Source organism: Polypterus senegalus, chromosome 13 (assembly GCF_016835505.1).
Source record: "Polypterus senegalus isolate Bchr_013 chromosome 13, ASM1683550v1, whole genome shotgun sequence".
NCBI lineage: Eukaryota > Metazoa > Chordata > Cladistia > Polypteriformes > Polypteridae > Polypterus > Polypterus senegalus.
In genome coordinates this window covers 140,196,279-140,216,806 of record NC_053166.1, presented here as the reverse complement: position 1 = coordinate 140,216,806, position 20,528 = coordinate 140,196,279, and the positions used below count along the sequence as shown (strand labels likewise).

The following is a 20,528-nucleotide window of genomic DNA, read 5'->3' as shown; positions in this document are numbered from 1 at the left end:
AGCTGGTCGGTTGCCTGTGATTTGCACTTCTGCCTGATGGATTAAGCAGCTGCTTGGGTTTACCTCTGAGTTTTTTGATTTTTCTCTCTGTGCTCAGTTAATGGGCCCTTGGATGGACTGGCACCCGATCTGGAGCTTTCTGCTTCCTTGAACCCAAAAGGTACCAGGAGAATTCTATACAATGTTACTGTACCAACAAGGCCACTGTGCCCATCATCCATCCATCCATCCATCCATCCATTATCCCCTAACTACAGGGTCTGTTGGAGCCAATCCCAGCCAAACCCCGGGCAGGACGCCAGCTCACTGCAGGGCACACACACACACCAAACACACACCAGGGACAATTTAGGTTCGCCAATGCACCTAACCAGCATGTCTTTGGACACGGGGGGGAACATGCAAACTCCACGCAGGGAGGATCTGGGAAGCGAACCCAGGTCTCCTAACTGTGAGGCAGCAGCGCTACCCACTGTGCCACCGTGCCCATCATTGTTACTGTATTTGCCAATAGAGGGCACACTTTTACAGAGGAGCTCTGCTGTGAACTTTGATCCTATCTACATAATTAAACACGTTCAATGCAATCTTTGTCTGCCCCAGTGAGATCGCCTGAAGGACGCCGAGCTGAACCTTGAGATGAAGGCGCTGGCTGCGTTCACTGGGGGAGTGGATTTTAAACACAGATGGTGTGCACTGGTGAGCTGCAGGAAAAATAAAATCTGAAATTCACTACGTGATCAAAATAAATATTTACAGGTATGAATTTTTCTCTGTACATTTTACAAGTTGCATTTAAAAATGAATTTAATAAAAAAAAAAAATGCAACAGATTCGCCAGTAGAGGTCAGATTCTCACAGAAAATGTGTGTTGCAAAGCTTATAGTTAATCTAATGAAAGGTTTTCAAAGCAGCCTTCATTTAAACCAGTGAGATCTCCTAAGAAAAGTCAATGTGGACCACCAAGTGTTCAGTAGACTTCACCCCAAAGAATTGGTGTATTTTTGAGCCTCACTGAACCTGCAGAAATTCATTAAATGGTCAAGAGAATGTGATTCAGGACAGGGGTGCATTTTTGAAATGTGTTCAGGTCATTTTGTAGCAAGTACAATACAATACAATATAATTTATATTTATATAGCCCAGAATCACGCAAGCAGTGCCGCAATGGGCTTTAACAGGCCCTGACCTTTTGACAGCCCACCAGCTTTGGCTCTCTAAGAAGACAAAGAAAAACTCCCAAAATAACCCTTGTAGGGGGGAAAAAAAATGGCAGTTCAAAGAGAGACCCCTTTCCAGGTAGGTGGGTATCAAAGTAAAGGGGGTCAATACAACACACAGAGCAGAACACAAGTGATCCTCAACACAATATAAGAGTGCAATAAAAATATTACAAGTACGGAGCAGAATTCAACAGCAGCTGATATCACATAATAGGGTTTGGATTTGTGCAGAGTCCTGGAGATTTCGCCTCCCCCTATTGGCCAATCCACAGCTGAGTCAGAGCTGGGCCAGCCAATCCGATGAAAGGACCCCTCTGCTCTGGCTCGGAGGCTAGGGATCTGCACTGGCAAACAGAAGATTGACGGTTCGAATCCCATAAATGCCCAAAGGGACTCTGCTCTGTTGGGCCCTTAACCTGCAATTGCTGAGCGCTTTGAGTAGTGAGTAAAGCGCTATATAAATGCAAAGAATTATTATTTATTATTATTATCTGATCATTCATGTGATCCTCCATCAGAGATGACTTTACCTTAGGCAGGCAAAGCAACTTGGCAGGTGGGCAGTGGCACCAAGTGCCACATTAGAGCAATAAGAATATTTACTGTAGTAGGCAAAATGAGGGAGTGTAGTGCATTGGCCACTAGAGGGCAGAATTTCACAGGCAATCTCTGCTCTCCCTACATGTCTGTAAATGCACAACTGTGATGTTTCCTTCATTGGGTGTTGAACCTGCTTAATCCAGTTTTAGGGTCGTGACAGCATCGGGCACAGGACAGGAAGCAGTGTGGGATGGGATGCCAAGGCTAATGAGCACATTTAGAACTTCTCATTAGCCTGCCATGAATGTCATGATGATGATGATGATGATGTGGATTAGCATCAGTATACAGAGTAACCTGGCTGGAAGCTGAGCCCAGGTACTTGAAGCAGTGTGGCTTAAGTGTTAAAGGATAAGTTTGCTATTTTTCAAGTCAAAGTTATTGCTTCACAATCTCAGTTGTCACACATGGGCATCGGAGGTCCCCATCGCAGGCTCAGTTATGGTATGTAGTAAGGCGACCGAGATGAGAGGGGGTGTCGCTGTTAACGTTGTCATCTCCTTCTTGGGCGGAGAAGCCATCTGGGGTAGGCATTTGACCCCACGCCTTTTGGTCGAGCCACCCTAAAACCCGAGGCGTCACTACTGGCTCCATGAGGCGGCCTACAAGAGGGAGGTGGACAGTCTGGCGTCATGGTGTGAGGACAACAACCTCACCTTCAACACAGACAAGATGAAGGAGATGATAGTGGACATGAGCAAGGAGAGGAGACCTCACCGGCCACTGTTCATCTGAGGGCTTGAAATGGTGAGGGTGAGCAACATTAAATACCTGGGCGTCCACATCACTGAGGACCTCACTTGGACACTTAACACCACACAGCTGGTCAAGAGGGCTCAACAGCGTCTGTACTTTCTGAGGAAGTTTGGTATGTCGACTAAGATCCTCGGCAACTTTTACAGCTGCACTGTTGAGAGCATCTTGACCAGCTGCATCACCGTGTGGTATGGCAACACTGCTGCTATGGACCGCAAAGGCCTGCAGAGAGTGGTAAAGACTGCTGAGAAGATCACCAGGACCCCACGGCCCTCTCTGCAGAGCATCTACAACTGTAGAGTCTGAAGGAGAACTGCCTCGATCCTCAGAGTAACACGAACTGTTCACACTTCTACCCTCAGGCAGGAGGTACAGAAGTATGAAATGCAGGACTTCCAGGCTAAAGAACTCTTAGGCTCTTAAATAGCTGGTTGGAGTTTATAACCATGAGCCACCTCATTCCATCTACCTCACACAACTGTATTTGACTTGTCCATCACACACCTACCTGCACAATTACACTTTATAGTTACTTATTATCTATCTACTACTTATTATTTATGTTTATCTTTATATGTTGGTTTTGGCATTTGGTGTGGACAGCAAAGAAAGAATTTCAGGTCTCAGCAATAAAGCTGACATGGCAACGGTTTGTAACGCTTATGTTTGTTTAGTGTCCGTGTCTGCTTGTATCTTTCGTCATTTCTGGAGTAGGTATGGGAAGCCTATGGACTACCAAGAAAGGAGCAGCTGACTCAGATGCCAATAAGAGCTGAAATGGGGATGAGGTGACCGTACCAAAAGAGCTTAATGGCCGTAGGGAAAGAGAAGAAGAAAGGAACATCAGCATCATGGAGAACTGGAGGAAGTCATCCGCCTAAATTTAGGAAAACCTCCTCACCTACAGAAGGCCATCAAGTGAACCTAGGCTCGCTTTTTCAGAAGACAAGAGGACTTGATGACAGAGAGCAGGGGTATTTAACTCCGGTCCTGGAGGTCCACAGTGCCTACAGATTTTCATTCCAATCCGTTTTGAAAATTAGAAGCCGGGACTAGCAGATAATGAAATTTGGTATTTAATTATATAGCTTATTATTCTGAGAGCATTAGCCATATGTTTTGTGGTCTGGAATAGATTTGCACGCCTTTGTCCCTTCCTGGGGGCGGCACGGTGGCGCAGTGGTAGCGCTGCTGCCTCGCAGTTAGGAGACCCGGGTTCACTTCCCGGGTCCTCCCTGCGTGGAGTTTGCATGTTCTCCCCGTGTCTGCGTGGGTTTCCTCCGGCGCTCGGTTTCCTCCCACAATCCAAAGACATGCCGGTTAGGTGGATTGGCGATTCTAAATTGGCCCTAGTGTGTGCTTGGTGTGTGAGTGTGTTTGTGTGTGTCCTGCGGTGGGTTGGCACCCTGCCCAGGATTGGTTCCTGCCTTGTGCCCTGTGTTGGCTGGGATTGGCTCCAGCAGACCCCCGTGACCCTGTATTCGGATTCAGCGGGTTAGAAAATGGATGGATGGATGGATGTCCCTTCCTTCTCTCTCATTAATTTCACGACATGGTATTAACCTTATGATGCACGTACACAGGTTACAGGAAATGGAAGCGCGTTAGCTGGCGAGCTGCTGGCTCCTTTGTTATTTACACCTCATTACTAATTGACGGCCGGTGAAGAACACAGGTGACAATTAAAACCTTAATGTCGCTGTTTAAAACTAAAGTAGGCGATTAAGAGTTCTGTATCGTAACAAACGAGTTAGCGAAAACTAAGCCCACAAGACATACTGCTTTAGTAGTAAATAATCAGATTCCAATTAGAGCAAAAGCAAAAACCTGCAGCCGCTGTGGACCTCCAGGACCAGAGCCGAGTACCCCCGACACAGAGGATAGTTTTTTTTAATGATGGATTTGGGAGAGGGTCTGACAGGGCTGTGTGAGGAGATGGTGGGCGATGGACGCTTTCCTGAATTAGACGTATGGCTCGATAAAACCCTGACAGTAACGAACATTAAGAAAACAGGGAGTCCGCTGCTGGCCACTTTTCATTCACAGTCAATTTCATTTCTTTTGTTATTTGCGTATTGGGGGTTGTAAAAAAATAAATAAATAACAAATTATGAAGAGTTGGGGTTTCAACCCCATATACTTGGCAAAGTGAAAGAAATAAATCGGCAATATGTCTTTACGTACGTGAATCCAAAGCAGAACTGAGGTATAACAGAAAACATGGCCGTCATATAGTATTCAGGCAGGAAGGGGCGGGTTCTAAGGGACTGGAAGCGGAAGTGATGTCTCTAGGAGGCGGGCTCTTCTGATGGTCTGCAGAGGAAAAGAGGAGAAGGTGTTAGAGAAAAGCGCCAACCCCTGGTCTGGCGGAGAAACACGTGTCTCCCAAGTGCTCGTGTGTGTGTGTGTGTGTGTGAGACACGGTTTATTTGTTGAGTGTTTTGTCTTGTCATCTGTGGAACTTTGTAAATTGTGTATTTTTCAGTATTTTCATTAACAATTTTACTTCCATGCTTACCTTTGCTTCCTGTGGTGGCCTCTGTACTTTGTACTGTGGCTAGTAAGACGTCGTGTTGGTCACTTGCGCTCCGTTTCAGTTGTCCGTTTTTTGTTTTTGCTCCAACTCTAGGGATTGGTTGTGGAGATTACATTCATGCCATCTCAGGACAGGAGAGGGGTACCTACCCAGTGCAGAATACCCTCTGGGAGTTTACTAACAAGAAAGCAGATCTGTTTATTTATATATTCATTACTAAGGGTTAGGAAGAATTAAGAAATCAGTGTTGAGAACAATCTCAAAATCTGAAGCCGTTAAAGTAAGATGAAGCAGCTTGTTCTCAGCGTTTCTGCGTCTTCAGTTTTGTCCTTCACTGCTGTAGTAGCATGCAAGTAAAAGCACGTGATGGAAGAGGGGCACACTGGAGGGGAGATTCTTGGGAAGATGGAGATGATGACAATAAAGAACCTGCAGTAATAAAAGAAGTTGGACAATGCAAGTATTAAATGTCAATCAGGATGAGTCTTGACAGAAATGATTGCGAGTGTTGAATTACAGTGTGGTGCCAGGAATGCTGGGAAGTGTAATTACAGAAAACACGGCTTTCTACCCCTTTGGGCAGTTATTATTAATGAAGGAGACAGCTTTCTGAACGTGCCCGTGCAGTTTCACATGTTTGCTTACACCATTCTGACGGTGGTGGGGTGCCAGCTCATCACACTGCACACCCTCAGCGTACACGGCGCAGCCAGAGAAACATGTCATAGGAAAATGGGCAAAGTTGAGATGGAGCTGCGAGACAGTGGCACTGGCCGTGGTGCCAGCATGCCAACACTATATAAAACAAATGTTAAAAATCAAGGCAAACTAGACTCTTGCCAATTTGGTACCGGAGTAAGAAAATAAATATCTATCAATGTTCTTAAGCATTTTGTCATTTGACTAACCCTAACCCTAATTCAATTTGTGTAAAGAAAAATAAGCATTTTTGCACAAAAATGTGAATTTTAATAGTTACATAAAAAAAATTAGCTATGCGATACAAGGTCAAGGATGCACAGTCAATGCTGCATCTACTGTAATAAAACACTAAGGTCTGTGTCTGCTCCCTCAGAGCAATCCGATTGGTCAGTTTGGCTTTGGCGTGATTGGCCAATTTGGCTTTAGTGATGTCATGAAAGAGGAAGTGTGAGTGTGAAACACACAAGGAGGAGAAAAGGAATTGGAAACATGTTGCCTTCAAAGACACAATGTATAAAACTGGACAGGAGGTGAGAAAAGTGCCCCGAAAGTAATGAGAGTCGGGGAAGCAGGCTGTAGGGGAACGCAATCAAGAGACAAAGTGCAGAAGAAGGGACGTTAGTAAAGATATAAGGTGCACACTGACAGAGTCACTTTTAAATACTGAAAGTATAAAACTGGCCAGGAGGCGAAAGAGGCATCTTGAAAATAATGAGAGGCTGAGAAGCAGACTTTATGGGAACGCACTTGAGAGTGGGACCACCGGTTAAGAGGGGTTCACACACACACACACACACAAATACAACGGAAAGATGCAGAAGTTACACGCAAGGAAAGAGACAGCAAATATGTCTACATACACGGGTGAAGGCGGATGTCGACCTCAATGGGTAGAGGATGGTAATCATTTGTATGCGTTGACAAAACCTGACGTTAACTTTATATATTAACTCTTTTTGCTAGAGGGCAGTTGGCATTTTGATTCAACCTCGAAAATCAACATTGGTGCAGACGAGCGTAAACAATGTCTAAAATGGTATCATCATCTAGTGAGGTAGCAAAGTGAATGCGGGAGGCAAAATACTCTGCGGACGATGTTTTGCATATTATTGCTGAATTAGACTGTGACTTGTGTGGCCCCAGCTGATCAGAGTGATGAACACATTCTCCCTGGAGGACTACCCAGACATAGATCCTTGGGAGACAATTATATATACTGTGGTGGACGGCCGGGACACCTCTTCTGTATATGGTCCGGGGGAACAGGCATGGACTGAACAGTACCTCCCCCAGGACGCTAGGTGGCAGCCCCCCTGGGAGATGGAGTTCTCTACGACCCTGTTGGGATCCTGTGGTGCCACTGGGGGGCGCTGCAGTGGTTCCTGAGTCCATGTGGGCAGTTCTTCCACCACACCCAGAAGTGCAGCCGGAAATGGGTCATCAAAAACCTGGAGCACTTCCGGGTGGGCTATAAAATGTGCCAGCAGCTATCACTCCGGGGAGCCAGAGCTGGGAGGAGGGAGACAAAGCATGCCAGTGAGCAGTGGAGGAGAAAAGAAGAAGAAAAAGTATTGTGTGCGTTTGGTGCTTATTGGGACCGTGTTGTGCCTGTCGGAACGGGGAAGGTGTTACCCACGGGCAGAAGAAAAGAAAAATAAAACATTTGTTTTATGTGTGCCTCCCGTGTGTGTCTGTGTCGAGTTGGGTTGCTGGCACGCCCCCTAGTGGTCTTGTTACTATCTATCTATCTATCTATATCTATATATATATATATATATCTATATATATATATATATATATATATATATATATATATATATCTATCTATCTATATATAGTGAACGCTGGCCCGGACACAGACAGACGGACAACATAGTTCACCCAACACACTGTTTATTTACACTATATACAAATTTACCGTGCACTCCAATCCCCAGTGCCTCCAGCACCGATCCCCCAAAGTCCAGGCCTTACAGTCAAACAATGCCTTTCTGGCCGCCTCCAGTCCTCTCTCCAGCTCCGTCCTTCTTCCACCCGACTTCCACCAATGACTGGAGGGAGGCGGCCCCTTTTATAGGAACCCGGATGGGCTCCAGCTGCTTCCCGACAATCAGTCCTAGCCACACCCCAGTGTGGCGGAAGTGCCGGCTGCACACCCGAAAGCTGTCCGGGTGTCCCCTGTCGTCTTCCCCCCAGCACTTCCACCACTCCAGGGTTCCTCAGGCATCTGGGCGCCGCCTGGCGGTGGCCACGGGCCCCTACAGGGTTGGGCTTCCAAGCCTTCTACCCGTGGCCCCCAACATAACCAGGACGGACGCCCCCTCGCGGTCTGGAGGAGGCACAAGCCCTATATATATGAATCATATATATATGAAACAGTTTTACTGTCAAATAATGCAAAGAGTACACGACACGTGTTTCGCCCAAATTCTGGGCTCATCAGGCGTACACACTCACTGCACCCCCTCTCGGGAATCGAACCTCGGACGTCAGCGCTAGACTTGCTGACCAACCACAAGCATTACCTGGTAGGTAACCACCCATACAGTCAGACTGTGATTCAGATTACGAATGCCTTGAATAAATAAATAAATAAATATAATGTATGTTCCCTTTACAATCCTACATCCGTTGACCGATCTTGACCAGGTTTTACATAGTTGCTCTCTAGGACCATATGGACAAGACAGACTACTTTCTAGCCCAATATTTTGACCTTGGGGTCCCTGTGTATTAACCCCTGTGTCGTTCAGTCTGTACACCAGTGCCACCTGCTGGATCAGATCAAGTACAACATCCAAAACACATCAAAGCCAGACTAGCAGCCAGAATGACCAGATCCTAACATCACGTACCCGGGCCGTGGTGTGTGCTGCTTCTACCTACTGTAATATACAGTACAAAGGAGTATTGTGTGCTTCTGCAGGGGTGGCCACTAATATGAAGTGGAAGTGCACTGCGACACGAAGGTGAATCAAAGTGTGTTTGTTTAACGCCTGCCATGTCAGCTTTTCTGTGTCATTTAAGCATTCTGAACTTTCCACCTTGAACTAAGAAGATGAGTCAGATACGACATCAAGGAGTGACCGCTGCTATGGAATCCAGTTGGACCAAAAATAAATTCTTGACTCATAAGATCAGAGACATTAAAAGACAGGCAGTGTGTGTGATGGATGAGACAGCTAACAATAACATGCGGGTCTCCATTTAAAAACACATTAACCTTTGCTTTTTGTTCCTCCACCTATTCTACAGACATAGACAGGCCAAGCAGGATTAACAATAAGTGTAATAATTGCGAGATCATCAGCTTCTTCACATTGGAAAACTTCAGAAAAACAGAAATTAAAAGCATTTGCCATTTCCTTTTCTGCATATTTTGATGTGCCCTCCTTAATACACTTTAAAATATTAAGGGCACATTTTGGTGATCAACTTTTTACATTTTTATTAATAACTGCCTCTGCGGTGGGCTGGCGCCCTGCCTGGGGTTTGTTTCCTGCCTTGCGCCCTGTGTTGGCTGGGATTGGCTCCAGCAGACCCCCGTGACCCTGTAGTTGGGATATAGCGGGTTGGATAATGGATGGATTAATAACTGCCTTTTGACATTTTGACCTTGCTTCTTAAACAACTGCTGTTTTTATAAGACTGGAGCCATCAGACTTTTAATCATGTTTTTTTATTCGCTGAACGATTTTCATTATTTATTTGCTAGAAAAAACTCCCACGTTATGTAATATTCTTTTAAATCAACTCCACTTTTCTTAAAAAAAAAACTGATTGCAGTTTGTCTTTGGTACAGAATAATAAACTTGGCAAAATGGGGTGTGAGACCTCCAAGAATAAGCCACAAAGCCAGGCCAGGCCCTTCACAGCTATGGCTCACCCAAGACAGCCAGACCCCGACTGATGCCAGCAGGCTCAGCATACACAGGCCGTTGTCTCACAAGGGACCAAAAACTGTCTTTTAAAGGCAAATCCCACACGGATTCTTTATAAATAATGAATGTATTGACAAAAATGGGAAAAATGTAATTAAAATGCACCAAAGTGCAACCACTTTTTGCTTACTTTGCCCCATTGTCTAACACTACTTTTGAATAAGTCTTTATTTAGGACAATTCTTTGTGGCCTTGTCCTTTAAGTTATACATTATTAAGGTTTACTCAACCTTGAAGGGCATTTTTGTATATCTGGGAAATTTACAAGTATTTTTGAAGTATTAAACACCGGTGCCCCATTTTTGGGTCTGACTAGGCTTTGAAGCCTACCTGTTGAGTTTGGGGTTAGGAGGCCTGGGGTAAGGCCTGTCTCTACAGAGACTGGTGATGGTCCTCTTTTAAGGCCTCACACCCATTACACCCATTTTTTTGTGCATTGCAAATCACAACATCTGCTCTTTGTATATTTTCTGCCAAAAACACGTATAAAGTCGTTATTATTATTAGCACAACGCTGTGAATTCTGTCTGGATTATTACAGAGCATTATGTCCAGACTAGTTTCTCCACTCGTTGCTGGTTTCGCAAGCTTTGTTAAATAATCACAGATTACACCCATTTAATTTCCTTCCTGTCATCCATACTTCAGGTTTTACCAGTTGGCACTTAGATCTAAGATGCTATGAAAATTTACAGATCCGTCCATCTATCCATTATCCAACCTGCTATATCCTAACTACAGGGTCACGGGGGTCTGCTAGAGCCAATCCCAGCCAACACAGGGCGCAAGGCAGGAAACAAACCCCGGGCAGGGCGCCAGCCCACCGCTGACATTTACAAATGAAAGGCTTAAAATTATACACTAAAACAAGTGCCAATCCACCTTAACAAAAGAATGAGTGGCTGTATGTTGGCCCAGTTGCTATGTCTCTGTCATGACAAATGATGGCACATCAAAGACATTTTTAGTAATAAAATGCATTGAATTCTTCATTCCAACAGATGGCATATTACAAACAATCACAGTGCTTTTACGAATCCCATACCAAATGTCATGTAACAGTGACACATGTATCACATAGTGAGTGCACTGTTAACGTTAATGCAGAGGTCCATGTTGATCACTTAGATTTTAATCCACCTTAGATGGGAAGCACGGCAAGTAAATATATAAACAAAAATGCAGACATTTTAAAATTAAGTCCTTGAAACACAGTAAAAAAAATTGAAATAACGCCAGCTGTCAACGGAAAACAGAAAAAGATGAACTTTGGTCTATAATGCTTTCCAGAGACATGAAACTTTTGAACTCCAAATTCATTAGATCAAAGTCGCCATTCCTGGGATATTCTACCACTCAGCCCAGCAGACAAGACAAAGTTACTCAACTGGTAAAGCCAAGCCTTCTACTTACCTGCTCATCTTTGCTATTTTGGCAGCAATATGGCAGGTCTGTTAGATTTAACACACTTGCCATGCTCCAGCTGGCACTGGCTTTTCGAAGTACGAACCATCCACAGCTCAGCAGCCCCACAACAAGCCGAGTAACAGGGGTACGCGTTTACTGTGCACACTGAAAATCTTTTATGTTGCCACTCTCCAGAGCCGTGATAAACTGATAGAACGTCTTAGAAACACACAGTTACTACTCGAAGGGGCTTTAAAAGACAGACGTAATCTCTGCATACTTGCTAGAAGGAATGTTCAAAACGTTTCTGCACTTTTTTTTAATTTCAAAACCAAATTACATCACTCTCTACAACAGTCACCTTCCTTTGCAATGCAATTTTCCCAGCGTCGTACCAACTTTACCACTCCTCCCGCCTTCACCATTTCCAACGAAAATATAAAATGTGCTGAAACTTTTTGAACGTCCCTCGTATTTTTGGGCTCACTTTTACCCAGGTGGATTCTTAGGAAAGCCAACAGCGATCAAGAGTTAGCGACTCACTTTAGTTACGCTGGAGACTTTACAATACAATACAGTTTATTTTTGTATAGCTCAAAATCACACAGGAAGTGCCGCAATGGGCTTTAACAGACCCTGCCTCTTGACAGCCCCCCAGCCTTGACTCTCTGAGAAGACAAGGAAAAACTCCCAATAAAAACCTTGTAGGGAAAAATGGAAGAAACCTCGGGAAAGGCAGTTCAAAGAGAGACCCCTTTCCAGGTAGGTTGGGCGTGCAGTGGGTGTCAAAAGTAGGGGGTCAATACAATACAATATACACAACAGAACAATTCCTTAAGACAGCATAATAATAAAAATTTTAGAAGTACGGTTAAACAGTAGATGATATGACATAATTAGGTTTGGATATTTTTAGAGTCCTGGAGACCTCATCCATCAGCTGCCTCCCCATTTGGCCATGCCACGGCTGAAACGTTGCTCCGATGAAAGGACCCCTCTTTCCCATGATTCCTGTGATCCTCCATCAGAACTTCAGACTTTACTTCTTCTAAACCTTGTTTCACTTCTTGATATCCATTTAAAAAACAAAAACTGCACAACACAGCTGCTGGTAACACATTTGGGGCACTTTAATCTTATTAAAAATACCGTATATACTCGGGTCTTGAAACCCGAAAAAAATCGATCATAAAATCAGACCCGACTTGTACGCCTGTTCAAAAATACGACACTTAGATTTTAGGTTTTTCCTCTTCCGATCTTACACCAGTTTCTCAGACACATTGAATTTTGTTGCAGCAGCACAGTTACCAATTTCTTTTGCCACTTCAACGACTTTTAATTTCAAACCAGCTTCATATTTTCTTCTGATTGAACGTTCCATCTTAGATAAGTGATGCTCTTACGATAAAGGTGTATGTGGGTGTGAGATACAAAAAACACGAAATGGTGCAAACTTCAAATAGTTTGGGTAATACCGTGTGTCACGTAGGCACAAAACATAGAAAAAAAATGGCTGTTTGCTGCGTGGTTACTCTCTCAGGTGGCCGTTAGCATAACTTAATCTCTTGGATCAATAGGGCAAGTTTTCCGCATTCGACTTATATGACCAAAATTATCAAACACTAAAAATTATACGGTAAAAATCAAGCCCCAACTTATCTACGGGAAAACTATATACGGTAAGCATTTTTCATCTCATTGAAATGCCTCCAAATTTTCACATAAACCAACCTGGGGCAAGTGAGGCCTGCCGTGCCACCTGAAAAATACAGAACAAGAAAACGCGGCACAGGGGACAGCAAATGATGTTCTCCCTCCCTTTTCAAAATATTTATTTAATAAAGGCTTTTTCTTAAAAGCACAGAAGTACCATACAGAGTAAAACGATGTAACATTATAGAACTTTTTACAGTCTTGCAAGGGTTTGTAGGAATTTGTAACTGTTTCAAAACAGGAGTTCCCCAGTAGCAAGTTAAACCAAGTTGCCATAGGAGCGACTTCAAGACAGTTTTTTATAACTGGAATCAATCAGCAGAGGTACAATAACGGAGGTCTCTTTACAGAAGGGAGGCTCATCTTCAGTTCTCACCGATTCATAGAACGCCCCCTGTGTCCCATTCAGACAGGGCTCACTGTCACGCACATTGAACTGGCTGCATATGTCCTGAAACACGTGACTGTGGCATTTAGGAGGCAAATCTCGAAGTCCTTGGTACTCTACTTGCCAGGAGACAGATCCCAACTCAAGTTCATTTTGGTTAGGAAGTGAAGCATGGTCATTAGTTAATAAGCAGTCCAAGTGTTGACCCTTACAGTGCAGAGGTTGGTAAATGTCATCCTGAGTGCAAAGAATATTAATAGCGTTTGGATGCTCTGAAAAACCACCACGTTTTGCGTCATTTAACAGATTTTCTTGTTTCCAATGTTCAGGTAACGTTGCTACAAACTTCTCTTGCTTTTGGACTCTATTTACATTGTTGAGAACTTTATAGCTTTCATACCCGTCGGCAGCTGGCAAAACAGTATGCTTGCTGAACTGATGAGAAGGGCAGTCTTTCTGCGGTCTGATTTCGCAATTATCCCATAATCGCAGTTCAGGAACTCTGAAAATTCCACAAGGTTGTGGATTCTTTGTGTCTGTTAAATAGTTCATGGAAGAGCTACACAACAATGTGAAATCAGAGTTTTGCATTTGCGGTGGATCCACATGAAGAACCCTGTAATTGGGATCAAAGGTCATTTTGTCAACTCTCGGTGCCCAATGATGTTCCCCCAGCAGGTGGCCTCCTAGCAGAGGATCCACATGTGCTGAGCAACAGTCATTTAGCTGCTGCTCCGGTGTGACCGCAGGGGACAAACTTTTATAGCCGGACTCGGTGGAACTGAGTGACTCCCCTGAGTTGCTGCCACCCATAAAGTGTCCACTGCCCAGTGAAGTTATGTTTGCAGGGAGTGAACATTCTTCATGAAAGTCTGAGCCCGGGGCTCTGTTTTCAGTTAGAGTATAGTTGTGAACAGTGCTGACGGACGTATTCCCACCACGTGTCCTGGACCACAAATTAGCATACTGGTCACACACTTCACAAAATTGATTTACAAGGCCTTTTTCAAGTACTGTACCCTCCACTTTATCAGGTATGTTTTGTACCAGGCAGTTGTCGTTTGGATCCGTAGGTAATGATCGATCTTTATCTTCAACATCGTATTTCTCTTTGATGGACTGTACAGGACAACCTTGATATTCTGGGGCCACTGTAACACTGTTAGCCATTTTACTGTTCAATAAGTTATCATCTTTACCAGAAAGTCCCCTGTAAAGAAAATCTTGCTGGGGTGTTGATAAAATATTGACTTCAGGACACCTATTTCAGACAAAACAAAATATATATTAGCAATACATTAGAATTTATCACTTTTTGTTTCTGTCGTAAATCAGGTCAGTTTTGCAAAGAGGCCTATTCAAGAAACAGCCTGGCAGGATGGGAGCCTCTTTAGAAGCAGGTACAATTTTATCACAGGAAATGCAAACAGGTCATTTTGTAGTTTAGAGATGCAAGTCTCCCTCACATTATGCTTTTGCATTGACAGAAAAAGTAAAAATTGACACACCATATACATGTAACACTGGACAGTTTTTTTTAAAGATTTCGCTTCCTGAAACATTTTTGGCTTTATGATAGACCGCTTCAAGCTCAAACCAAATATACAAGTAATTTCTGATTGATTGTGTCACATATGGATATGGAGAAACATGAAATTAACATGGGCGGCACGGTGGCGCAGTGGTAGCGCTGCTGCCTCGCAGTTAGGTCCTCCCTGCGTGGGTTTCCTCCCACAATCCAAAGACATGCAGGTTAGCTGGATTGGCGATTCTAAATTGGCCCTAGTGTGTGCTTGGTGTGTTTGTGTGTGTCCTGCGGTGGGTTGGCACCCTGCGCAGGATTGGTTCCTGCCTTGTGCCCTGTGTTGGCTGGGATTGGCTCCGGCAGACCCCCGTGACCCTGTGTTCGGATTCAGCAGGTTGGAAAATGGATGGATGGATGAAATTAACTTTTACTGAATTTAGTGGGTTTACTCACTTAAAGAAGCCGACACACTGCATTAGTTCAACCGAGCTAAAAATGATGTGCTATTCATTTTCATTTGTGCTCCAAATCTAATTCTTCTCATTTCGGTGTCCAACTTCTGTCAGCATTGATGGATTCCACTTTCCCTAACACTGCTTTTTCTATTGTTGCAATGCAATGCAGATCCAAGCAACTACAGGCCAGTAAGCTTAACGTGCATCACAGGTAAATTAATGGAAGGAATTATTAAGGAAAAGGTTGAGCAACACATGGCAAGAACAGGAGTTTTACTGCACAGTCAGTCTGGGTTCAGAAGAGAGAGGTCGTGTTTTACCAACATGCTTGAAGAAGCAACAAAAGGGTATAACCAAAGTGAAGGATATGATATTATTTATCTTGAGCTTCAGAAAGCATCTAATGAGGTGCCTCATGAGAAGTTGGGCATCAAGCTAAAGAAAGTGGCAGTTCAGGATGTGGTATGTAGATGGATGCAGAATTGGCTCAGACACAGGAAGCAGAGGGTGATGCTGCGAGGAACAGAATCAGAATTAGCCGATGTTAAGAGTGGTGGTCAGTGCTGGGGCTGCTGCTTATTTCAATATATACAGTATATAAAATCTGGATAGGAATATAAATAACAAGCTGGTTACATTTGCAGATGATACCAAGTTAGGTGGATTGGCAGATAATCTGTTGAGTCATTACAGAGGAACTTGGATAGCATACAAGCTTGTGAAGATTTGTGGCAGATGAAATTTAATGTCAGTAAATTGGGAGGTCTGAAAATCAAAACTTCACCTTATGAGAAAGACTTAGGAGTCGTAGTGAACTTGACATTATCAACTGCCAGATAGTGTTCAGAAGCCATTAAGATGGCTGACAGAGTGTCAGGTTATATAGCACCCTGATGTGTGGAGTACAAGTCACAGGAGGTAATGTTCAAGCTTTATAACACACTGGTGAGGCCTTATCTGGAGTCCTGTTTGCAGTTTTGGTCTCCAGGCTAAAAAAAAAAAGGACATAGCAGTGCTGGAAAAAGTCTACAGAAGATCGACTAGGCTGATTTCAGGGTTACAGGGAATGAATTATGATGAAAGAATAAAAGGAGCCGAGCTTTCAGTTTAAGCAAAAGAAGATTAAGAGGAGACATGACTGAAGTGTTTAAAATTATGATGGGAATTAGCACTGATTGCACCAGGATTAGCAGAGTAGAAGTCCAAGTGTAAATGAAGTTAACAAATCTTTTAGTGCTTAAATTGTGTTAGTAACCACAGAGCACCAAACTGCAGCAGGTTGACAAGAAAATTCCCCAATATCCTTGAATGCGTTTCACGCAATTTCTTCTCAGCCAAGAAGCGGATCTTCAAACAGCTTGTCACTGGCGATGTGTCGGACTTGTCGACCTACAAAAATGCCTTCCTTAATCTTGACTTTAGTTATTTCTGGAAACATCTCTCTCAGATATTGGAAACCCTTCATTTTCCTTGTTCACTGCTTTCACTAATTTTTATGAAGAGCGAGCAAAAATACCTTTGCTGGATTGACAGGTGGTTTATGTGCCACACCTTTTCTGCCCTTACAGAGCAGCCAGTTCTTTTTAATGTAATGAGACTCTTAAGCACGGCTGTCCCATTTGCAAAAGAAAAAGGAGTTGATGTATCTGAGCTGCATTCCTGGTAGCTAGGCCACAAGCTTCTGTATCACTACCGATGTTCCAGTTGTAGCTGTTATCCTGTATATATATATATATATATATATATATATATATATATGTATACTTATAATATGAAAGGAAATCACACAAATGGGCAATTGCAATAAAACAGGACGTGATAGGAAAATTTAAAGTCAATTTTTTTGTGATCAGCAGACCAACATCCATAAGATACACCCAAAAGTGTTCAGGAAGCAAAGTCTTATCCAGTGTAATAAATGGATCAGATTGCATCTCCTGTTCCAGCCATTTCTTAAAGCAGTTAAAAACTTTAAAACTTACAAAGTACACACAAAAAAGTAAGCAATAATTGCCTGCTTAACAAATTCTTAGGTGCTGTATTTTCTAAATGTCTACAAGAATATTGATCTGCAGGGGGTTATCTACAGTCAGAGAAGAGGTGCAGAGCTTTGTAAAAGCGGTCTTCTAAAGTAATGAATGAAGTTCACGTCATATTAATTAGCTTCAGAATAAACAGTTCAGGGGTAGTGGAAAAACTCACAAGCATATCCAATTAGTTCAGATTATCTCAGTTTAGCCTTGGCAGTCAGCACTGCCTGGCTTTAAAGCTTCCTACTGCCTGTTTTTGATTTGCATCTAAATGAAGTCAATTTAATTGTGTGCATTCGATGTGTACGTGTAAAAAGAATAATAGCGCTAGAATAAGACTCTGGATTCAAATTCATATACTGAGGGTCAAATGACTTGTCTGTGAGCAAATGACCAGCAGATCTGCATTACACGCACATCCTGTTACACTTCTGTTCTCGCTCGAGATTCTGAGCTACAAATTTGTGACGCCAGAATTCAAGAGGAAGCTTTTCCGTTAAGAATGGGCAGAATGTGGTGTAGCAAGGGGCCTCAGTGATCTTGGTATGTGTTTACATATCTTTCTTAGGAGAACATATTCCTGCTATGATGGTTTGGTTTGGACTGTAGCTTAAATACGGCTTCTTTTCAGGATATTCTAGACATGCACCACTGAGTGAGTACACAGAATGTGGCGCATGTTAGATGAACTTAAACTCAGCTGACCTCCGATTCAGCAGAATTCAGGAGAGATTTGTGCGCTATCCTTGTAATTATACTTCTATAAGCCTTTCTGGGATTAAATGAACTTAGGAAAAAAGAAACAAACGAGAGGGAAAAACATACTTCATATAGCATCTTTCATGATAAATATCCTTAGAGTCCATGAGCTTAATGCAAGAGAATTTTAAGGTACGCTTAAGTTTGGATGTGTTGTGCACAAGTAAGATAGCTGACTCTAAAGTTGGTGCATTAAGAGTGAGTGTGTGTGAGTGTGTGTGTGTGTGAGTGGGCCCTGTGAATGACCACCACACTGTTCAGTCTTTGTTTCTGCCTTCTCTCCAAACCTACAGTACATCAAGATCCAGAATGGATGGACATAAATTCTCCTTCAGTGTAGTCAGATTGTATGTAACCAGGCCTGCGGCATTATCTCAGTTCTTGGCTTTCTACTCCCAGCTCATCTGGTACACACTAAGGCCATACTATGTACAAAGAAACACATTCAGACTTACTGTGATTTAATTTTAATGGGCGCAGACTCCAGCAGTTCACAGGGCAAAATGATACTTTCTCTAAAATTTGCAATTTGTAGTGTCTAGGAAAAAGAAACAACAAAGCATTACTGTGACATCTTAATTTACAGTGACATGATCAATTATTTGCCTCTCTTTGATTTTCTGCACTGTTGTATATTTTTCACAGTAAATGTTATCTGTTCTTCAACAAAGACCTGACATTAGATAAAAAATGAACTTCACAAAACATAACATTTGAATACTTGTTTTTTTTTTGTTTAGTGAAGTTATGCAACAACATAGAGAACTTAAATACTCCATTATGCTGAATGAGTGGTTTCAGAATCTACAAAGGCAATAACCACAACCAGATGTTCTCTACAATTATTGAGTGTCCCACTCAGTACTATGGAGGGATTAAAGCTGAATTCATCTTGCAGAACCGCTTCAACCCAGTGACATTTGTGAGTTTAAATCCACCATATGAACTGTTTCATTAATCTATCTGCTCATTTGGACAATACAGCTACAACACTGAAAAAAGGGGTGAGGCCCTTTCACGATTGACCTTTGTGCTAACAACCTCACTCACAGAAAGGGCCAAAGTTCATCATCTTTACATTGGGCGGGTCTGCCCTCAACCAGGCTCAATCGTGAAGGAAAATATTGGAACAAATTAACCAAATTATCCATTTAACTGAGTTACGTTTACTTGCAAAGGGACAATTTTTTGCAGTTGCAGACTGCATCAGAATTCTTTGTATATGACTAGAACTCACAAAAATATCTAAATAAAACTGACTATTAAAACTGTATTAAAATACACACACACACATACACAACTATTTTTCCCTGTGCTGTACAAAACTGTTTCAGTCATTTTTTAAATACTGTATACTAAATTATACACCATAGAGTTTAAGCTCTGTCATTGGATGTCTGTTGTCTGCGGAATTTCTGTGCTGTATAATCCAGGTTACTTATGGATGTTTCAAAGATCACAGTGTTGACTACTACAGGTATCATTTTATTTTTGTGAACACGACTACCATACCTCATCCCGGAGGACAAAGTAGTGCAGGATATACAGTTTCATGTGGAAAAGTATTCACACAGTTGATCAATCCTCAAATTTTACTAAATAAACAAAAACTACACTGACCTTTTGTTCTCTGTAATATTTTTATTTCAGGCAACTAATACAGAATTACATTTTAATATGACATTATGTACATTGGGGAATACCACAGAAAAATAAGAAATGTGCTTTTATACATTTATTAGCCCTAATTCAGCAAAATTAGAGAATCTGTCAAGGGTCTGAAAAATTGCAAGATTCTGCTGCTATCACCAGGAAGCTGCATAAAGCGCACATCAAGTATTCAATCAGCACACATTTATGGGGCTTGTTTATCAACTGATGTCACCCTGAATCATTTATAACAGCAGTGGAGGCACTAGAAAGGAAGTTCTAGTTTTACACAATTATTACTTTATTTGCATATTTTTATCTTCTTCAGCATTACTCCACAGATGGATGGGATGTCTGAAGGTAAAACACTCCACATTAAGTGAGAGATCTGAACATGTTACATAGTGAACACTGCTGTATCTTACTCTTGTGGTACAACATGAAATACAAGTTTTGTTTTTAAAGCATAGCCAAAACTGTCATGTTCTTACACATCTAAATTCTTGCATTTTACTGGAAGTCGCACAGGTTTATACATGTTAGTCAAAGACACGTTGAAGGAGTGGTACTTACACAATTCCTTCAACTAATGCATTATACTAATTATGCTTAATATAAACTAAATGGCAAAAGTCCATCCATCCATTATCCAACCCGCTATATCCTAACTACAGGGTCATGGGGGGTCTGCTTGACCCAATCCCAGCCAACACAGGGCACAAGGCTGGAAACAAACCCTGGGCAGGGTGCCAGCCCACCACAACAATAATTAAATGATCTTTTTTAATATCAACATACATACTATGGGAAAAAGCCCGGACAGAGTCAGACAGACACTGA

At 42.6% G+C, this 20,528-nt stretch overlaps 1 protein-coding gene across 1 annotated transcript in view; it reads right to left on the bottom strand.

The window, feature by feature from the left end:
• Positions 1-12,971: 12,971 nt before the first annotated feature.
• Positions 12,972-20,528, bottom strand: part of LOC120541967 — a 41,594-nt gene continuing 34,037 nt past the window's right edge. The window contains exons 12-13 of the mRNA XM_039773988.1: positions 18,494-18,576; positions 12,972-14,530 (exon numbers count right to left, since the gene is read on the bottom strand). Of these exons, the coding sequence (XP_039629922.1) occupies positions 13,168-14,530; positions 18,494-18,576 (1,446 nt within the window). The 3' untranslated portion in view covers positions 12,972-13,167. The remainder of the gene's footprint in view (positions 14,531-18,493; positions 18,577-20,528) is intronic.